This window comes from Tribolium castaneum, chromosome 6 (genome assembly GCF_031307605.1).
Source record: "Tribolium castaneum strain GA2 chromosome 6, icTriCast1.1, whole genome shotgun sequence".
Lineage (NCBI taxonomy): Eukaryota > Metazoa > Arthropoda > Insecta > Coleoptera > Tenebrionidae > Tribolium > Tribolium castaneum.
Window position 1 is genome coordinate 1,161,217 of NC_087399.1, and position 20,723 is coordinate 1,181,939.

The 20,723-nt window shown below is 31.2% G+C and overlaps 1 protein-coding gene across 2 annotated transcripts; it reads left to right on the forward strand.

Moving 5' to 3' along the window:
* Window positions 1–11,232: 11,232 nt before the first annotated feature.
* Window positions 11,233–20,657, forward strand: LOC657903 (beta-glucuronidase). 2 transcript variants are annotated; one of them, XM_008199144.3, is made up of 6 exons: window positions 11,233–11,372; window positions 14,442–14,832; window positions 17,020–18,066; window positions 20,040–20,216; window positions 20,264–20,402; window positions 20,452–20,657. In XM_008199144.3, exons 2-6 carry the CDS (start codon window positions 14,452–14,454, stop codon window positions 20,625–20,627), a joined length of 1,920 nt encoding a protein of 639 aa, XP_008197366.1. In that variant the 5' UTR covers window positions 11,233–11,372; window positions 14,442–14,451; the 3' UTR covers window positions 20,628–20,657. The 2 variants fall into 2 exon arrangements, with proteins under 2 accessions (XP_008197366.1, XP_969423.1); XM_964330.4 differs by lacking the exon at window positions 11,233–11,372 and adding an exon at window positions 13,578–13,801.
* Window positions 20,658–20,723: the final 66 nt, after the last annotated feature.

Genomic DNA, 20,723 nt, shown 5'->3' on the forward strand with positions numbered 1-20,723 from the left:
CCGTCTGCTGCGGGAAAGTTTCGTTCGATTGTTGCGCAGGACGAAGCAATTGATCGATCGCTTGTATTTCAAGATTTAACAAGATTGGGACTGTTTTATGACGTGGATTGGATTGTTATTGGACGATGAATTATTTTGTTAAAGTTGAGTGTTTGTATTTCATGATGAGGAGTTTGTGCGTTATCGTTGCTTGACATGTGGATGAACAAGGACATGGAGATTGGTTTTTAATGATTTGAGTGCATTTGTGTCATCGCTTTAGGAATAATTGGGTGACAAGGGATTAAAAGAGGGGAAATTATTAGTGGTTGGAGCGGAAAAACAAATAAATTTTATTGTATTTTTCAGTTTTATTAAATAATGTTTTACATATTTTGATTTTTTAACTAGAATTTTAAAATTTGACCATTAAAATTTTAGTGGTCAGAGGCGATCAAAGTTTTTCACTAAAAAAATTCATAAAAAAAAACTAAAAGTCGTAGAGCATTGCGGTTTGTTCGATTGAATTCTACGGCTCATTTTACATATTATATCGATTTTTCATAAGAATTAAAAATTTAAAATTTTTTGCCTAAATTTAGGGTAGCCATTTGTCATAGCGAAAAATTTTATTCATTAAAAAAATTCATATCTCGAAAACTAAAAGTCGTAGAGCAGTGCGGTTTGTTCTATTGGATTCAGCGGCTTTTTTTCTTTATTATACTAATTTTTCACGCAATTTAAAATTTTCAATTTTTTTGCTCAAATTTCCTGAGTAAATAAATACACTTTTTTTAAACTAACTCCAGCAAATTTTTATGGACTTCTATATGTCTTAACAACCCACTAAAGTTGTTAAAAGTCCACAAAAAGTCCATATGTTCAATTTTTTGATGTTTGATTTTTTCAATTTTCGTCGCAGTTTTTGTCGGTTTTGGGTACCCGGAACATTTCTCGAGCAATAGCTCCGGAACTATTAGAGATGACCCCATGAAGTGTATTATCGTTGGAAAGCTCTTTAAATTATCTATTTTTTTCAAAAAAGATTATTGTTCTCCGACTAATAGTTTTCGAGCAAATTGCTGCTAAATGTAAAAATTGGTACAATTTAAAAAAATTCATAACTATAAAACTATTGGGAATTTGGCAATTTTCTTGATGCCAATCGATTTCCCAGATCATTTTGCATAGGTATGGATCAAAGCAGTTCCACTTTTTAGAATAGTTTAGCCGTAAATGAGAAAATAAAAAAAATTAAAAAAAGTTAACACCCCCCCCTTAAAATCGGTCAATTTTTAAAGTGGCTCAAAATCAAATAAAACCTATTTTGTTTTATAGATTTTGATGTGCTCTTTACGATAGAACAAACCGTTTCCTTCTAGCTCTTTTAGTTTGGCCGTAATCGGCGTTTGAAAATTGAAAATTTTTTGCGAGATATCGCTTTAAGTCCTATGCCACTTTGTAGAGTTTTTTATTCCGGTTATCCTCCATTTTTCCGTTTCTCGATATCTTTAATAGTTTCGCCGTAATTGGCGATTGAAAATTGAAAAAAAGTGAAAATGGAAACCTTTTTTTACGTTTTTCTCGGAAACTGTAAGACTTAGAGCAACGAACAAAAAACCATCTGATAGCGCTTAATTTTATCTATTTTTTTGACCAAACCCGGAGCCGCTCCGGGCAACGGTTCCGGCTACAGAGTCGATCAAAGTTTTTCACTAAAAAAATTCATAAAAAAAAAACTAAAAGTCGTAGAGCATTGCGGTTTGTTCCATTGAATTCTACGGCTCATTTTACATATTATATCAATTTTTCACAAGAATTAAAAATTTAAAATTTTTTGCCTAAATTTAGGGTAGCCATTTGTCATAGTGAAACATTTTATTCATTAAAAAAATTCATAACTCGAAAACTAAAAGTCGTAGAGCAGTGCGGTTTGTTCCATTGGATTCAGCGGCTCATTTTCTCTGTTATACCAACTTTTCACGAGATTTAAAATTTTCAATTTTTTTGCTCAAATTTCCTGAGGATACGACTTACCTTCAAAAAGGTGAAAAAATTTTTTTTTTTAAACTCACTCCAGTAAATTTTTATGGACTTCTGCATGTCTTAATAACCTACTAAAGTTGTTAAAAGTCCACATAAAGTCCAAATGTTCGATTTTTTGATGTTTGATTTTTTCAATTTTTGTTGCAATTTTTGTCGGTTTTGGGTACCCGGAACATTTCTCGAGCAATAGCTCCGGAACTATTAGAGATAACCCCATGAAGTGTATTATCGTTGGAAAGCTCTTTAAATTATCTATTTTTTTCAAAAAAGATTATTGTTCTCCGACTGATAGTTTTCGAGCAAATTGCTGCTAAATGCAAAAATTGGTAAAATTTTAAAAACTTCATAACTAAAAAACTATTGGGAATTTGGCAATTTTCTCGACGCCAATCGATTCCCCGGATCATTTTGCATAGGTAAGGATTAAAAAAGTTACACTTTTTCAAATAGTTTAGCCGTAATTGTGAAAATAACAAAATTAAAAAAATTTCACGCTGAAATCACCAGCAACTAAAGTTCGAAATGTCAGACCCTTTTTTGTTTCTGTTGTGCGTATAATTATAAATTTTACGTACAAACACAATAACAATTGTCGTGATTTTGAAACCAGAACTAAAAAAAGTATACAACAAATTTGAAAGTTAGCGTCATGTATAATTATGACCCAAACCCAGTCATCAATGCTGACTTTTCGGGACCTATTCTAATCCGGTTTGTGGGTGGCGGTGCCTCCAAAGCAAACCTAAACTGTGAAGGTTTTCGAATCGATTAAGGTGTGAAAAAGTGTATAAAAGCGGTTAAAAACTGGCACTTGTTTGAATTCTCTTACAAAATTAGGTCAGCACTAGACATTCCAGCAGCCCAAATTTAATCCAATTATGATAAAGCCACCGAATGTGTCAATGAAAATGATCGTTCCCTGCACTCTAACAAGATCAATTAACCGGCACACACCCAACATCAAAACCAACCGGAAACGTTGCAAAAATCGCTCAAAACCGCGTGTGATTCATGTTGCCTTTTTGAGAACAGGTTGAAGTGCCCCCCTTGAATAATTACAACACACAACACGCGAGATCGTTAAAATTCTAAAACTGAAAAATGGGATACAGCTGACAGGTTTAAAGGTAACTGAAGGATGTTCGCTGCGGGAATTTTAAGAATCTCGTTCGTAATAAACAACGCATTATTTACGGCTCGTGCTGGATTAAAGGCCTAATTAAGGTCAGGAAATTTTGACCAAAACACAAAAATTCATACCTTGACAATTCCAGCTACAGGCTCGACGCGAAATAATTTATTGCCGCGATTTATTGCAAATATATGGCTTTGTTTATGGCTCACAGACATTAATTTAACTGTTTTTATCGGTACTATTGCACAGATTTTATTAATCGCAATTGCCATTCCTGACCTGCACAACGCCTCAAGGCCACATCTACACTCAAAATCTATCACAATTAAAAAAAACGAACCAATTTATCTTTTTTTATGAAATAGAACCATGTATATTTATTTAAAATGTTTTCTATATTACAGTAAAACATTTTTAAACCGAATTTATTTTCGAATTTTTTTTCCTTAATTAGAATAAATTATAGAGTGAATTTTTTTTGGAATACAACAGGTATGTGCCAAAACTTTCGTAAAAAGACAAAATAATACCATTTTAGATCTAATGGGAAATTTTTGTTGGAAAATTTTCAAAAATACTCAAAAAAACAAATAGGACAATTTATTTCGGCCTTATTTTGTTGATTCTTCGGTTTAATTTGAATAAAATTTTACGAATATTTCTATTTTTGGCTGAAAAATGTGGTCAAATCCAAAATATACGTAATTTTCGACTTAATTTGGTGATATTTAGCAATACCTTTAAATTTAAAAACTCACATTCTAAATAGTTTTTGAAAAACTTAAACCGTGAAAAACGGGCTAAACCGAGAAAAGCCAACAATAATTTTCATTGATTTTGTGTTTTTAAGTAGTTTTTGAAATTATTTTTAACTTAAAATTACCTAAAAATTCGTTAAATTTTACCCAACTGTGGATACAGTTGGATACAATATCACCGGTTTTAGCGAAATGTAAGAACTTTTTAGTCGTTTTTAATAAAATTTTGCGAAAAAAATGCGTTTCAAAGTAAAAACCTGGTTAAAAAATGCGAAAATTTTGATTTAAGTTGGTGATTTTTTGGTTTCTTTTTGAGAAAGAAACTATTTGAGCTCCAAAAAGTTCTCAAATGCCTACGAAAATCAGAAAGAACATTACTTTTGACTAAAGTTTATTGTTGTTAAGTTAAGTTAAGTTATTGTTCTTGTGTTCTTTTACATGTATTTTTAGCAAAAAATTATCAAAAATACAAGTTTTTACCAAAAAAATTTGAAAAACGAAGTATTTACACAATTTTCAATCTAACTTTTGGCGAAATTTCACTTTGTTTTTTACAAACTTTGAGAGTTAATTACTTTACTGTCTATAAATAGCATCACAAGGATAAGGAAAAACTGTCAAAAAAGGCAAAATAATTATATTTTTAACCATTTTGGAGCTTTTATGGCTTAGTCTGAACGAAATTTTGGGAAATAATTAGGTTTCTGATTGGAAAAGTAGCATGAGCGGGTTAGAGGGGTCTTACTGTATATGTACAGTCACACACAAAAAGAATGTATCAAATGTGACTAAACTGAAAAAAGACGATTTTTTGATGTAAATAAATTAATGTCGTATAAAAAAATAGATTAGATTGCTGTTGGTCACTCAAACATCCTCTAAATATTAAATAATACAAAAATAGAAACACACGTGTAATTCTGGAAAGGTTAACAAAAAATAAAAATTTATGTCTATAAATGTTTCTCTTATTGGCTATAAAGCATGGTAGTGTTAAAGGGGTTTTACTGTATATGCACACTCACGCACAAAAAGAATGTACCAACAAAATAAATGTCACGAAATGGAAATATTTATCATAACTTTCGTCCATTTTTTTAAAACTGTACTAACATTGAACCCATATTTACGATTTTTCCGAAGTAAATAAATGTCGTATAAGTGACATTTAATAGCAAGGGCAAAAGTAGATTAGCCACTCAAACATCCTTTTAAGATTAAACAATCCAAAAATAGAAACGTACAAGTAATTACAGAAAGGTTAACAAACAATAAAAAATATTTCTGTAAATGTTATCTCTTTAGTGGCAAAGTGTAGAAAAGAAACTATATTTTTTTCGGTGATTCATTACAATTTTTGGGTTAGGTCAAAACCGTAAAAACTCGCTTTGAGAGTCAATAAAACGGCCATGAATTAAGCTGAGTGCTTCTAAAATAAGTTAATGGCTCAATTTGCCCGAAAATTCTTTGATTTGTCAAATCGATGAGAATTTATAGTCTTGCTCAATTTATCCCAATCAGTGTTCCGAAATGAATTTGCTGATAATAAGCTTCAAGGTTGCGGGCAAGTGAATGAAAGAGTTCTTTTACTATTGTCTTGTTCTAAATAAGTGAACGACACGTGAAAAGTTTCGTGCAACAATTTGGCTGATTGTCTATTGAGTCTCGTCCCGAATACTAACCACCGTCAGGGACAATATACAGGGTGTTCCCAGAGATAAATGAACAGATCGTGATGATAAACGGTTTTAATTTATCATCATGCCTTTCAACAAACCTTGCCTGTTTACAATTACTTTGTGAGGCGGAAGTGGCAGTGCACAGCTAATTTGCATTTCTTCTAGAGGAAAATATGTTGCAATGGAGCTCATTTTTTGGGGGCTAACATTGTTCACACACACACTCACGACATAAGAACGCTTTTGTTTGACTTTGCACGTGTGCGTTTCCTCCATACTATAAAATCTTGTTGTGAGATTTTAATGCCACTTTTTGAAATTTTATTACTTTGTTCCTTACAAGGGAACAAGAGAGCTCTTTCTTGCTCTTGAAGTTCCACTGCCGCCCTTATAAATATTAATCGGCCGAGAGATAACTCATAATTTGCTAGACGAAGAAGACTTGCCACTATTTTAGTTAGGTGTTGCGTCCCTACTGTATCATTATCCAGTTATCTCGGCTTATTTATGCGATGCTGATGGGATAAGGAGGGTTTTTGCGTGACTTCAACGCCATTATACCACCATTAAAAACAAAATGCAAGCCTGGAGCCAAAGATGGGAAAAATTCCTGACGTGTTCCTAATCAAACTTTTATTGTGTTGATAAATAAGTCACTTCCTTCGCTTAATTCTATTTTAATCGGACTTAACGAATGACAGATCAAGTCCATTATTAAATTTTACTAAATTAATTCATGCGTGCCTTCATTATCATGCATTGTTGAGTGCTGGCTCAAAACACACGCCATTAACATTCTTTTGAATAAAATATCATGTCTTTAATTGATTTTCATACAGGCTGTGGCAGCGGGTTGAACTCTAAATAATTGGAAAATAAATATTTTTTACAAAAGCCATACCTAAACCATCTAAAATTATTTTTATACTTATAAGAAATAAGCTATAATACAAAGTTATTTAATCTAAACTTGTATTAGCTGTTTGGGTTTAAACGCGAAAAACAAATCTATTCACAATTTATAAGGACGGACGTTTAGGCAAGATTTTTTAACGCAATAAATGTATTAGAAAACTTGAAATTTTTTTAGTAACTTTTATATTTTTTTGGTCAAATTATTAATTTCTGGGACAAATGAGACACCAGTAGACCGGTTTTCAGTAGGAAGAAAAACTTGGTTTTTGGTCAAAAAACGTGTTTAAATTCACAGAACTTGCAAAAGTAATGCAATTTTTGACATAATTCATTTATTGGCATTTATTTACATGCCATTTATTGACATTTATTGGCTTAATTTTTGAGAAATTTGGGCAATAATTGAGTTTTTACGGTTAGAAAAGGTAAATTTTTGATAATTTTTGACCAAAATTTGGTGATTTTTTTGGGCTAGTTTAATAAAAACAGGAAGAAAAACTTGATTTTTGGTCTAAAAACGAGTTTACATTCTAAAAATTCTCAAAAATAATGTCATTTTTGTCATAATTCTGTCATTTATTGGCTTACTTTGTACGATATTTTACGGAATAATTATGTTTTCGCTGAATAAACGTTTAGAAAACGTAAATTTTTGGTCATTTTCACTTAAATTTGGTGATTTTTTCGTTCTAGTTTAATAAAAACAAGAAGAAAAACTTGATTTTTGGTCTAAAAACGTGTTTAAATTTTCAGAACTTTTAAAAATAATGTCATTTTTGACCTAATTTTGTGATTTATTGGCTTACTTTTTAAAAGATTTTGCACAATAAGGGAGTTTTTGCTGAATTAACATTTAGAAAATGTAAATTTTTGGTCATTTTTGACCAAATTTGGTAATTTTTTCGTTCTATTAAAAAAAAACAGGAAGAAAAACTTGGTTTTTGGTCAAAAAACGTGTTTAAATTTACAGAACTTGCAAAAATAATGTAATTTTTGGCATAATTCTGTGATTTATTGGCTTAATTTTTGAGAAATTTGGGCAATAATTGAGTTTTTACGGTTAGAAAAGGTAAATTTTTGATGATTTTTGACCAAAATTTGGTGATTTTTTTGCACTAGTTTAATAAAAACAGGAAGAAAAACTTGATTTTTGGTCTAAAAACGAGTTTACATTCTAAAAATTCTCAAAAATAATGTCATTTTTGACATAATTCTGTCATTTATTGGCTTACTTTGTACGATATTTTACGGAATAATTATGTTTTCGCTGAATAAACGTTTAGAAAACGTAAATTTTTGGTCATTTTCACTTAAATTTGGTGATTTTTTCGTTCTAGTTTAATAAAAACAAGAAGAAAAACTTGGTTTTTGGTCAAAAAACGTGTTTAAATCCTCAGAACTTGCAAAAATAATGTCACTTTTGACACAATTTTATGATTTATTGCCTTACTTTTTTAAAAATTTTGCACAATAATTGATTTTTTCCTGAATAAACGCTTAGAAAACGTAAATTTTTGGTCATTTTCGACCAAATTTGGTGATTTTTTTGTTCTAGTTTAATAAAAACAGGCAGAAAAACTAGTTTTTTTTGGTCAAAAAACGTGTTTAAATCCTCAGAACTTGCAAAAATAATGTCATTTTTGACATAGTTTTATGATTTTTTGGCTTACTTTTTAAGAAATTTTGCACAATAATTGATTTTTTGCTGAATAAACGCTTAGAAAACGTAATTTTTTTTAGCAAGAATCGAGTTTTTGCTGAATAAACACTAAGAAAAGGTAGATTTTTGGACCTGGAACAAATGAGTCACCAGTAAGCCGGTTTTAGTGCCCGCCTTTTATACCGTCGTGATTTTGACTTTTAGATGTGAATAATTCGTTTGTTTTGCCCAAAACCGGAGTTTTATTTATTGGGTAAATGTTCGGGGAAATACCTGCCTGTTTAAAAAATAATAATTAAACTGTGACTTTGTTCCCAGCATTTTTCGACACTATTTCTCGAATCCAAACACCGACATTCCATTGCCCAACAGATAACGAAACCAAACACACAAATATTGATCGACAATAGTGTTTTTGTATTTTTTATAGCTCATTCCCCTCGAGCCGACTAAATATAAATGGATTTAATTATTGATCAAGTCCATCTTTCGATTGAATTCTAGGCCGTCATTTGATAATTGATGTTATGTTGCGTTATTACAATAACGATAATGTCACTTGTTTATCAAGATGTGTTTTAACCTTTTCTCGACTCGACTTCATCACTTAACTAATAATTTTTCTCTGCGTTTTATTGTCCCAAAACGAGACAAATGCGAAATAAATCACCGGCGTTTGTCGTTCCATTTAAGGAAACGTCTTCCATTTCGAATAAAATGCACCGACTGTGCATGTGTTTGTATGATTTGTTGCGAATTTGTGCATAAATCTGCGGTTTTTGCGTCCAATTAGTGGTCTTACAAATTTGGATTTTGTGTTATTGTCTCATGCATGTGTGGAGAGAATTCGTCGAGACTCCAACTCCTTATAGAACGACTGCATCGCAAACAAGAAGTATTATTGCTTTGTTTTAAATTAATCGGACGTTGGCTCCGGTTCTCGAGAAAATAAACTGGTAACACAGTGATCGAAAAATTTTATTACTACACACTTTACGTCGTGTGAGGACGTGGCTGGATAAATAAGATAATGGTTATTACTGCAATTAGAAGTAATAAATTTTGTGGATATCCTGTCAAAGCGCAGCGATTTCGTATTATTTCACATGAAATGGTATTTGAGTCACCACGAGATAATTGTTAATATAGCAACTATTTACGCGGTTTGTATTGTTTAGTAAATAAAGACGCCGGAGCTGAGATACTGCTAGGTTAATGTATGTGAAAAGGAAAGTCTGGCCTTTAGCTTGTTCCTTTTACGGAATTATTGCATAAAATCGCTGACACTGCAAAACTTGATTTTCACGATGTTAGTCACTTGAGCCAAAAACAGCAACAAAGGAGATGGGGAAATGCACACAAAGAGATTGGAAAACACGTGAAAAACCGATTTTTTGAAGAAATCACATTAAGTTAAAAATTATATTTTACGCAATTATTTTGGAACGTTAATAAAAAATACCCAAAAGATAATCTTTGCATTTATGAATGTATTTTGAGTGAGATTTTGTTGAAATTAAATAAAAAGTTACCGAACTAAAATAATATTGATTTAGTCAGGTTAAGTCAGGTCAGGTCAGGTTCTTTTGAACTGCAATTACTATAAAATATTTTCAAAAATTTGCTTAAAAATTTACTAAATTGGATTGAAAAGAACATTATTTTATTTTTTCTAGTGTTTTGGTACATTTTCAGTCAGCAGACAGGAGTTGTTTAGTGAAATTTCCCAAAAAAAAAATCGAAAAATTTCGAAATCAGTTAATAAATGAGAATATTTGTTTTTTATTAAAAAAAATTTAATATTGTTTTTTTAAGCGTTTTATTCATTGTTTAACCAAAAACGCGATTATTTTACCAAAAGTAGTAACAAGGCCCCTTTAGAACACTTTGTTTTTTAAGCATTTTGCCCTGTTTTTAAGGTATGTTTAAAAATTAACCGTAAAAGTTTGTTGAGTTTGGAAAAACAGCCCGTTGAAGTCGGTTCAAAAACACAAAAAAATTGAGAAAATGACTTGTTTTTAGGCTCATTTTATCTATTAAAACATCACCTGAAGGTCTTTGATTAATATGCGAAATTTCTTTAAAATCATCTGGTAAAAAATAAAAATAATCTTTAATTAATTTTATCATAAGTCATGTCTTTTGAATTGACTAACCAAACATATTTCCTATAAAAAATATACGTATGATGATTTGCAATTAAAAATGTGTCAATTTCTTTATTAAAATTACATAAATTCACCATAGGCTCACGAATTACGAATTATGAATTTGGAGCCCTGATCACCTGGTTTTTGTATTTCACTGTATTTGTGTACAGTCACCATCAAAAAGAATGACCCTTCTGTCAACCGCTGCCGAGGGTGTCATTCTTTTTGATTGTGACTGTATGTACGGCTTACAAAAAAAGGATTTATTTTTTATTTATTCAACTTGATTCAAAAATATAAAACCAAATTCATTATTTTGGGTAGCTTTTGACGCGCTCCATGTGATTAGATTAACAATTGTGTCGAATACTACGAATGAAAAATTTAGTTTGATAACATCTTCAAATCCCACGCCTTCTCCTCCTGTCAGCTGCCAGCATTATTGACGAAATAATGATGAACGATGAAAAAGCGGTCAAATGTTCGCCCCATCTCAAAGTGCTTTCAGCCGCCCATCGACCCATGACAAGGCGGCGTCAGGCCGTCATTACCACACGGTCTCGAGGCAAATGAAACGGAAAGTGTATTTAATTTGTTTACATCTTGTGACGTCCGCTAGCAAACGCTAGACAGACAAACGCAGGGGCGGTAACCTAAACACATGAGGAGGCGCCCGACTGCATTCTGCGATTAGCTAAATATACACTTTACAACTTATCTGCAATTTTTCTTTTATTTCGGAAAAATTCAAGGTCTAGTTGTAGGTGCAATGACCCACCGGAAGCTCATCCGTTTCCGTCCATTACGCCTACTTACTAGTTCGGGGAAGTACAGATTTGCGCCATCTAACCGCCAGTAGCCGCAACTTCACGTAGGTTTCTGTGGTTTGGCACCCGGCTCTGTTTCAAAATTCTGGTCCAATTAAGTGATACGGTGCAGCAAAGATGTTATCAATGACAACAATGAAAACGTGTTCTGCTGCACAGTTCATTTAAATAAAAGCAAACGTAGTAAAACCCGATTCTGTGTGTTTTGTGTTACGGTTTGTGGGTGAGTGTCCGGACAATTATTTCATTTTTTAATTTAATTACCGACTTTCATTCATAATAGCTGTCTGATGCATCAATTGAGAGGGCCAATTTTTTTTTCGAATCTTATACACGTGTGTATTTTTTCAATGCAATGTTTGCTCTTGATAAATTTCGTCACCCTTTTAAAGGTATAATTTAACGGTAAACTGCACACAAGTACAAATACCTAAACATGATAAATAAATTAAAAGAGTGTGGGAAACAGGGGAGCGTCACAAAGAGTTTTTTTTGAACGAATGCTTCTGTTGCAATTTTTACAATTTAAAAATCGGAATTGTGAATTTGTGTCACTATTACGAGTTCAGAAGCCGATAACCAACCTTAACTGTTGTCTCTTATTGTAAAATTCTGTCTGAAATTTCTCTGAAATTCCTAAAATTCAAGTCAAAGTTTGATTATTGTTTCATTTTTTTTACTACATTATTTTGATTTTTCTGGTGTTTTGGCACATTTTCAGCGGTTAGACATGAAGTTTGTAAAATTTTGCAAAAAATTTAACCGACAAATTTTATTTTTTAGGCCATATTGCGATATGTTTTGTTAAACCAGAATGAAAAATCAAAAAACTAGATTGAAAAACATAAAATATTACCATTTTTGTGTTATATCAGGATGTTTTTCACCGAATAAAGCAAATGAAAACCTGTGTGTTTTAATTTATGGGTTTGGAATTTTTTAAGTTTAGTTCTACATCCTAAATCCTAAATTCAAAATCTTTAATCCTAAATTCTAGACCCTAAATCTAAAATTATAAATCTTAAATTCTACATCCTTTATTTAAAATCTTAAATTCTACATCCTAGAATCAAAATCCTAAATCGTACATTTTACATCCTAAATTCAAAATCCTAAATTCTAGATCCTAAATCTTAAATCTTTAATCCTAAATTCTACATTTTGATTTCAAAATCTTACATCCTAAATTCAAAATCCTAAATCCTAGATTCTGGATTCTAAATCTTAAATCCTAAATTCTACATCTTGAATTCAAAATCCTAAATAATAAATTCAAAATTCTAAATTTTACATCCTAAATTCAGAACCCTAAATCCTTGATTTTAAATTCAGAATCCTAAATCTTAGATTCTGGATCCTAAATCTTAAATCCTAAATTCTACATCTTGAATTCAAAATCCTGAATTCCAAATCCTAAAATCTACATTCTAAATTCAAAATAATAAATGTCAAATCCTGAATTTAAAATCCTAAATTTTGTATCCTAGTTCCTAAATCTTTAATCCAAAATCTTAAATCCCAAATTCTACACCTTAAATTCTACATTCTGAATCCCAAATACTAAACTAAAAATCCTAAATTCAAATCCTAAATTCTAAATTCAAAATCCTAAATCCTAGATCTTAGATCCCAAATCCTTAATCCAAAATCTTAAATATTAAATTCTAAATTCTATATGTAGAATTCTAAATCCTGAATCCTAAATCCCAAATCCTAAATCCCAAATCCTAAATTCCACATCCTAAATCCTAAATTCTACATCTTAATTTCAAAATTCTAAATCCTACATCCTAAATTGAAAATTTTAAATTTTAAATCCTAAAACCTAAATCCTAAATTTTAGATCCTAAACCCTAAATTTTAGATCCCAAATCCTAAGTCTCCTGAAGCTATTAAGTTTAGAAACAAACCAATTCACTTTTTCAAAAAGATAGCTTAACACTAATTGTTTTTTAACAAAATTTAGTGAAAAATAAAGCTTAATTGTTCACATTTTTATGTCATTTCCTTTTATTCTAGATTTTATGTTTCTTGTTCCAACTGCTCATAGTTTGACTAAACTTATTTAACAATAAATTAAATAAATGTATGGAAAATACAAACGATTAAAAAAAAATGGGAAAACCAAATATTGCGATTAAAACAAAATAAAACTTTTATAATTTTAAAAACTTAAATAAATGATTTAAATTCGAGCTGTGATTCTGGTTTATTATGCATTCTGAGCCAAACGACAAAAAAATAGTGTCCCTCTTCGAGATGATATCTCTTCTTCGAATTAAACGCTTGACAAACAAAATTGTAAAGCATCGTCAAATCGCGCAATAAAATAACACTTAACATCGAATCACGTTTCCATAAATATCGTAAAATTAACCCATTTCCACTTGTTTGGAGAATAATGAACTCTTGATAAATATAAATGGTAGCGCACCTCCGATTTATTCTCAAGCTCAGTTGAGTTATCATCAGTCCGGGTATTTGTCGATATTTTATGTTCCGTGACTTTGGCGCGAATATAAATAAGCTCGGTGTACGATTAGAAAGGCATTTTGAGCACATGTGTACTGGCTAGAAGATCAGGTGTTAGTTGGTGTTGCTGGACTTAATTACACCAAGCAGTGGAATTGTGTTACAGTGCCCGAATTTAAGGTAATTTTTATTTTGGAAAAATTTTTTGCTTGGGTCATTTGTTCACTTATTCGGATCAGCGCTCGATTAATTGCTTTCCCAGTCTATAATTTAACTCTCCGTAATGATCTCATCGAATTCTTGCCTGGGTACATGAACCTGGCCCTAGTTCGTCTGATGATCACCTTATGATGTCATGAAATTATCGACAATTCAATGAACTGATGTTTTTGCAAGATTTGTCTTCGAAATTGACCTCGAACTTGATTTTTTCCCCGGTTAAGTACACAAGGTTGATCACCTGCTTGACATTTACGAAAATCGCGCAAAGAAGATGACTTTTTTCTCACATGGAAAATTCTGTCACCTTGTAATTAAAAACGTCGGTAAAACCCGTTAAACCACAAAAACTGAGTGTGCCTTGGCCGAAAACAGCGCCCTTCGATGTTGTTTGGTTTGTGGTTGCAATCGTGTGAAAAACATTCTGCAATGTTGATTTTCAATCGAGGCCGAGACACCGAGATGCTTATCTTCGTTTACAACAACACTCTTATTCATTTTAATTTCGGAATTTTCGAACCAAAAAACGTGGGTTCGAACCCTGCCCCCGCCAATCTTTTTTTCGTTTTTTCTCAACAATTAATTATTATTTTCCCATCAGAGACCACGAAATGGCCACCAAATTCCTCATCCTCTCCCTCCTTGTCCAGGTCCAATCTGAGCTACACCATGGCGGTATCCTTTACCCACGTCCTTCCGAAACGCGCCAAGTGGTCTCTTTAGATGGTCTTTGGAACTTTGTGGTTCCAAAACCCAACAACCCATTGCAAGGCTTCGATGAGCATTGGTACAAAAAACATCTCAAAGATTTGGATACCGAAGTCCACATAATGCCGGTACCAAGTAGTTATAACGACATTACCACCAATTGGAAAATACGGGACCATGTTGGGTTGGTTTGGTACGATCGGAGGTTTTTCGTACCAAAGTCTTGGTACCAAATTGGGAGAGTTTGGCTGAGGTTTGGCTCGGTTTCGTACGCTTCGCAAGTGGTAAGTGGGTGAAAAAAAATTGTATGGGACTGTGTATGTAATTAGAAAGACCAAAAATGTAATTTGTTACACGTAATTATTTATTATTAATTTTGGTTGCATTTCATAAATTTTTATAATGTATACGAATTTATGAAACATTTGTTAATGGCTAAAACATACACGGATTTTTCTTTTGCTTTTTTATATTACCGTATAAAAAAATATTGAAAGGTGTAAAAATATGAAGATTGATCGTTAAAATAGTACCTACATGTATAAAATTTTTTCGATAAAAAGTAGATACTTCAGAGTTTATCACAAAGCTTGTACATGTTTTTATAAACTGAAATAAATTATTTATCTATTTTCTTCAGTTCACTATTTAGAAATTAGAAATTAGGCAGTTAATACTATCAATAATATTAAAAATATGACAATATCTGTTAATTTAAGTTTTATTACGAGTATTTCTGGTGTTATTCTAAAATGACGATGTTTAAACGATGTTTTTGACCAAAAAATTCTTATAATTTTTTTGTTAGTTTTAAAATTACGTTTTTTTGAATTTTTAATTACAATTTTTGGGTTAGCGGCATTTTTTTGCGGTCTTTTTTGAATGAAAAATACACGAAAATACAATTTTTTGCAGCTACTTAATAGTAATTAATTATTTTATTAGTTAATTAATTTTAATTATAAAGAGTTGTAGAAAAATGAAAAAATTAACGGATATTTAGGAAGCACTGAATTAGTAATTACGGTAATTAGTTTTTTAAATAATTATAGTAAAATTATACATTTAAAAGATGCACCTTATCTCAGAAACTAATAATCGTAAAGAAGTCAGCATTTGCTAATAAATAGTTTATATTTTTGTCTATACATCTGATTTTTTTCAATTTTTTTCTTTACTTTTGTATCAAAAAAGATAAATAATAAAGAATATTTAAATCAATAAAATTAAAAATATTATAATTTATAGTGTTATTCTAAAGCCAAGATAAATAAGTGATGTTTTTGAGCAAAAAATTCTTAAGCGAAAATTTTTTCGAGCACCATAATTATATTATTATTTAATTATAACTTAAATCAGGCAGAATTAACTTGAAAAAACATTGGTTTAAAAACAACATAATTGAAGTAAAAATTATATCTAGAAAACAGTTTTTAACCAAAAAATCGTTGTAAAAATGTGCAAACTTTATAATTTTCAGAGTTTGTGTTTTGATCGAAATTTGTTCAGAGGTGATGTCATTTTCAATTTTTCGATGTAAAAAACCAAAAAATTCAATATCTGCAAATTCGAACTTTTAAAGATTTCCAAAATAAAGTAAATGTTTTTTCCAAAAATTAAGTCTTAGTGATTTTTTTATATTTAGGTGGATACATATCATTTTTTGACCTTAAAATTATGTAGATATTGAAAAAAATTGTTCTTTTTGAATGCTTGATACTTCAAAATCTAATAAAATTTTTAAAAACACAAAGTTTTGCTTTAAACGGTGTAAAATCCTAAATTTCTAGAATTTTATAAAGTAAAAAAAATCTTTTTTTGTGTTTCTAAAAGAATTCTAAAGTTCTAATAGGTAATTCTTAAAATTTGTCTGTGTTCTGATTCAAAAACTTATTAATTTTAAGTTAAATGTTAAAATATTAATGATTTCTCAAATTTTTAAGTATAGGTACTACAAAAAATTTTAAAATTTCTCATATTTCGGTTTTAGAAACTGTGCGTTTTAAGAAGTTTTAAAATAGATACTTAAAAATCTGATCAAAATTCCATTAAACGCTCATTTTCTTTCAACCAAAATTTCACTATTTCAAGTTGAATGAATTAACTGATTGCCTTCCGAGTCACATTTGTACGAAATTGCCAATGCACTAATTGTTTTTTTTTGTAAAATTCTATCAAAAAACTGTAATTCTGTAATTTTTTCTGTTTTTGTAAAGAAAATAGAAAAAAAATACATTTAGAACTGAAGTTTCAGAAAATAAATCGCGAATAAATGCCATAAACTCTCCTGGACATTTTTTCAAATTTTTTGTAGAGAAAAAATAAGGTAAAATGAAAATTATAAAAAAATGATAAAACTTGAACAAGTCAAGTCAAGTCAAGTCAAGACAAGTTTTTTTAGCAACAAAAGTACAAATACTAATTACATACGTAACTTAACTTTGCCAAATTTGTGACTGTTAGTTTTTCAGTGGATCAATGGCCAGCTCGTCATGAGCCACGAAATCGGCCATTTGCCCTTCTTAGCCGAAGTTACAAACTTCCTAAAATACGGCAAAGAGAATCTGATTACCGTAGCTTGTGATAACACGCTCTTATCAGACACAGTGCCCCAAGGCAAAGTCGAGGAAATCGAAACTGGGCGTTTAGTACAAAGCTACTCGTTCGATTTCTTCAACTATGCTGGAATCGACCGACCTGTAACCCTTTACACGACACCAAAGAACTACATTGACGACATTACAATCGTCACTGACGTGGACACGGACGTTGGATACGTCGATTACAAAATAAACTACATCAGCGAGGTGAATGTAACCTGCAGAGTTACACTTATCGATAAAAAAGGCATAATTGTGGCAACGAGTGACGAGTATGGCGAGCCCTACGGGATCATGGAAGTCCCAAAGGCCAACTTCTGGTGGCCTTACTTAATGGACGCAAGTCCGGGGTATTTGTACACGCTCCAGGTGGAGCTTTTGAGCGAGTACGGCGATCTGATCGACAAGTACTCACAACCGATTGGCATTCGGTCGATTTCCTGGACTAATACCTCACTCATGATCAACAACAAACCGGTGTATTTGCACGGGTTTGGACGCCACGAAGACTCGGATATTAGAGGCCGAGGTTTGGACTTGCCCCTAATTATCAGGGATTACAATTTGATTAAATGGGTGGGTGCTAATGCGTACCGCACTTCGCATTATCCATACGCCGAGGAGATTATGGACTTGGCCGATGAGTTAGGCATTATGATCATTGATGAGTGTCCAAGTGTTAACACTGAGCTATTTTTTGATTCTTTGCTCGTTAAACATAAAAATTCGATCACGGAGCTGATCAAAAGGGACAAGAATCGGCCGAGTGTGATCATGTGGTCGGCTGCAAATGAGCCCAGGACTCAGTTTTTATTGGCTAAAAATTACTTCAAGGAGGTGATTGATCATGTTAAAAGTTTGGACGTTACGAGGCCGACGACCATTGTGGAGGCTCAAGCTGTTAACAGTGTCTATTCGGTAAAGCTTTTGGTGAAATCGGGGGTAAACCGGTTTGATTTTTCCTGATTTCCTCAAGATTTTCTCTAATTTTTCAATTTAGTCCAATCTTATTATCAACAGTATTTTTTGTAATTTGTAATAATTTGGAGATGTTCATCGAAAATCGAAAGCTGAAAGCTCAAAAAAAAAACAAATTATATACTTAACTGTGCTGTCTTGCAGTCTACATAAATAAAAAAATAAAAAAAAATTAATAAAACCTTCGGTTAATTTTTTGTTGAACAATTTAGAAATTAAAAATTTTTTAAAAAAAGGTAGGTAATTAGATGCTTTTTTAATGTTACAGTACATTTTCTCTTGTTTTAAACAATAAAATGCTATTTTGTCTACTGTTTACTTCATGGTAAAACCAAATTTTTTCGTTTAGGGAAATATGGTTTACAACCATTGTTGTCCATCTGTTTTTGACTTTTATAATTTTCAATCAAAATAATTTAGTAATTCAATGAAAATAACGGTAGATGGAATAAAATTTTAGATTGTATTCGACGAAGATAAAGTAAAATTTTATCATTTATAATCTGAAAGATTTTATTTTATTTTTTATACAAATAGAAATTAAAAAAAAAACATTAATCGAATTCATTAAAATTTATTAGTATGGTGTCAGAGAAGATACTGCCATTATTGTTGTGTCAAAAAGCAGCAAATAAAAGAAAATATTGCCAATTTTTTTTTAATACGAGATTATTTTTAACGACAATGTACAATAAATTTTATTAATTCTTTGTCATTTTTGATAATTTTTTAAACATTAAGTTTTAGAAAAAATAGAAAATATTCGTTTTGGGCTCACATTTGAAATTTTCTAACTTTAAGTAATAGAGCTATAGCTGCAAAATTTTGTTTTCGATTCAAATCGACCATTTTGGTTTGAACTATATTACTTTCAAAATGGCAGAGTTGCAGTGACTACGAAAAATTGGCGCCAATTTTATTATCAGTTATTAGATTTTTATTTATTTATTTATTTTATTATTACCTAGTTATTAGTCCTTATCTATCACAGTTTTTAACATAATCATTTTTTTGTTTTTTTTTTTATTTAAAATATTACACCTCTTGAACTCTTTGTAATAAGTAAATATTTTTTTTTGCTTCTGAGGGTTTGAGGAGTCTTCTAGATTTTTTAAAATTGTTATCTGTCAAAATTCAAGGCTAGCATGATTTTCTCAAAATGATTATCAAAAAACGACTATAACTCAGTTTATTCAAGTGAAACGACTTTATTTTCTTAAGGGAAATTGAAAGAACATCGAAATTTATGGTGATTTTTATCAACACGTCCCATACTTATCTCTTACAGTTTTTAAAATAATCACAAAAATCGAATTTTACTTTGTAACTTTCATGGTTTATTAAGTAGGCCTTGCAAAATGGAAACAATTTATTGTCAATTTCAACAATTTATTTAGTTTTTAGCTGGTTCTTTATCGAATAAGCAATAAAACAATAATATTTAATTATGGTTTATTAAAACTTAATGAATTATGTAAAGTAATTCAGTCAATCTGCCATCTTGTTTTTAACTTCTTAAAAGAAAATGGTGGACAAATCGAACATTTCTTGTAATTAGTAGAATAACTTTATCGTATTTTTTGAAAGTTTACTCTGTTAAAAATGAAAATAATGAGCCAAAATTTCAAAAATAGAAAAATAAAAGTTTTTCTAAAAAATGATGTTTTTTTAAACTGTCATTGAGAAAATAGGATCATTCCAATAAAAAAACTGTGTTTTAGCTCAATCTACTTTAAGAGGTTTTTAATTAATTGATTATTTATTTTTTTTATTTTTTATATAATTAAAAAAACATTCTCAGTTATTAAAATCTACAAATGTTTGATTAAAATACAAAAAATTTCTTTCCCTGATTTTTCCAATGTTGCGGTTTACCCCTCAAGCAAAACCCTTGATAACGTCCAAAATTTCAGTCCGAATTCGTCGATATCGTTAGTTTTAACCGCTACAACGGCTGGTACTCAAACGGGGGCAACTTGGACGTAATCCCCCTGAATGTGGTGGCCGAAGCCACCGCTTGGCACGAAAAATTCAACAAACCAGTCATCATGCAAGAATACGGAGGCGACACTCTCGAAGGCCTCCACACTGTTAGTTCCTATTTAAATATTTAACAAGTCTTATCACAAATTTTCAGAGCCCCAGTTTTATCTGGTCGGAGGAGTACCAAGTCGAGCTGATGTCGCGCCATTTCCAGGCGTTCGACGAACTGAGGGAAAAAGGGTTTTTCATTGGGGAGTTTATCTGGAATTTTGCAGACTTCAAAACCGCGCAAAGTAATAATAATGCGTTACTTTGGTTGTTTGCACTAAATTTGCCTTCCAGCGTATACCAGAGTTGGTGGTAACAAGAAGGGGATTTTTACGCGGAACCGCCAACCCAAAGCCAGCGCCCATCACTTGAGGAAGCGGTACTGGGCCCTAGCCCATGACTTACACAATGCCACTTTACCCAACGATCTCTATAACTACGTAGCGCGACCTGTACATGATGAATTGTGATGTGTTCCAATAAAAGTATTAAAAAATCGATTTGTTTGTTGTTAATTCAAGGATGCCCGTTTTTTGCACCACGAATAATTTATTGTTTCGCAATGC

Coding starts and splice junctions, on each gene's coding strand:
- LOC657903 (XM_008199144.3), top strand. CDS start 14,452: ATGGCCACCAAATTCCTCATCCTCTCCCTCCTTGTCCAGGTCCAATCT. Junction 18,067..20,039: donor CTGTTAACAGTGTCTATTCG/GTAAAGCTTTTG, acceptor CCAAAATTTCAG/TCCGAATTCGTCGATATCGT. Junction 20,217..20,263: donor CTCTCGAAGGCCTCCACACT/GTTAGTTCCTAT, acceptor ACAAATTTTCAG/AGCCCCAGTTTTATCTGGTC.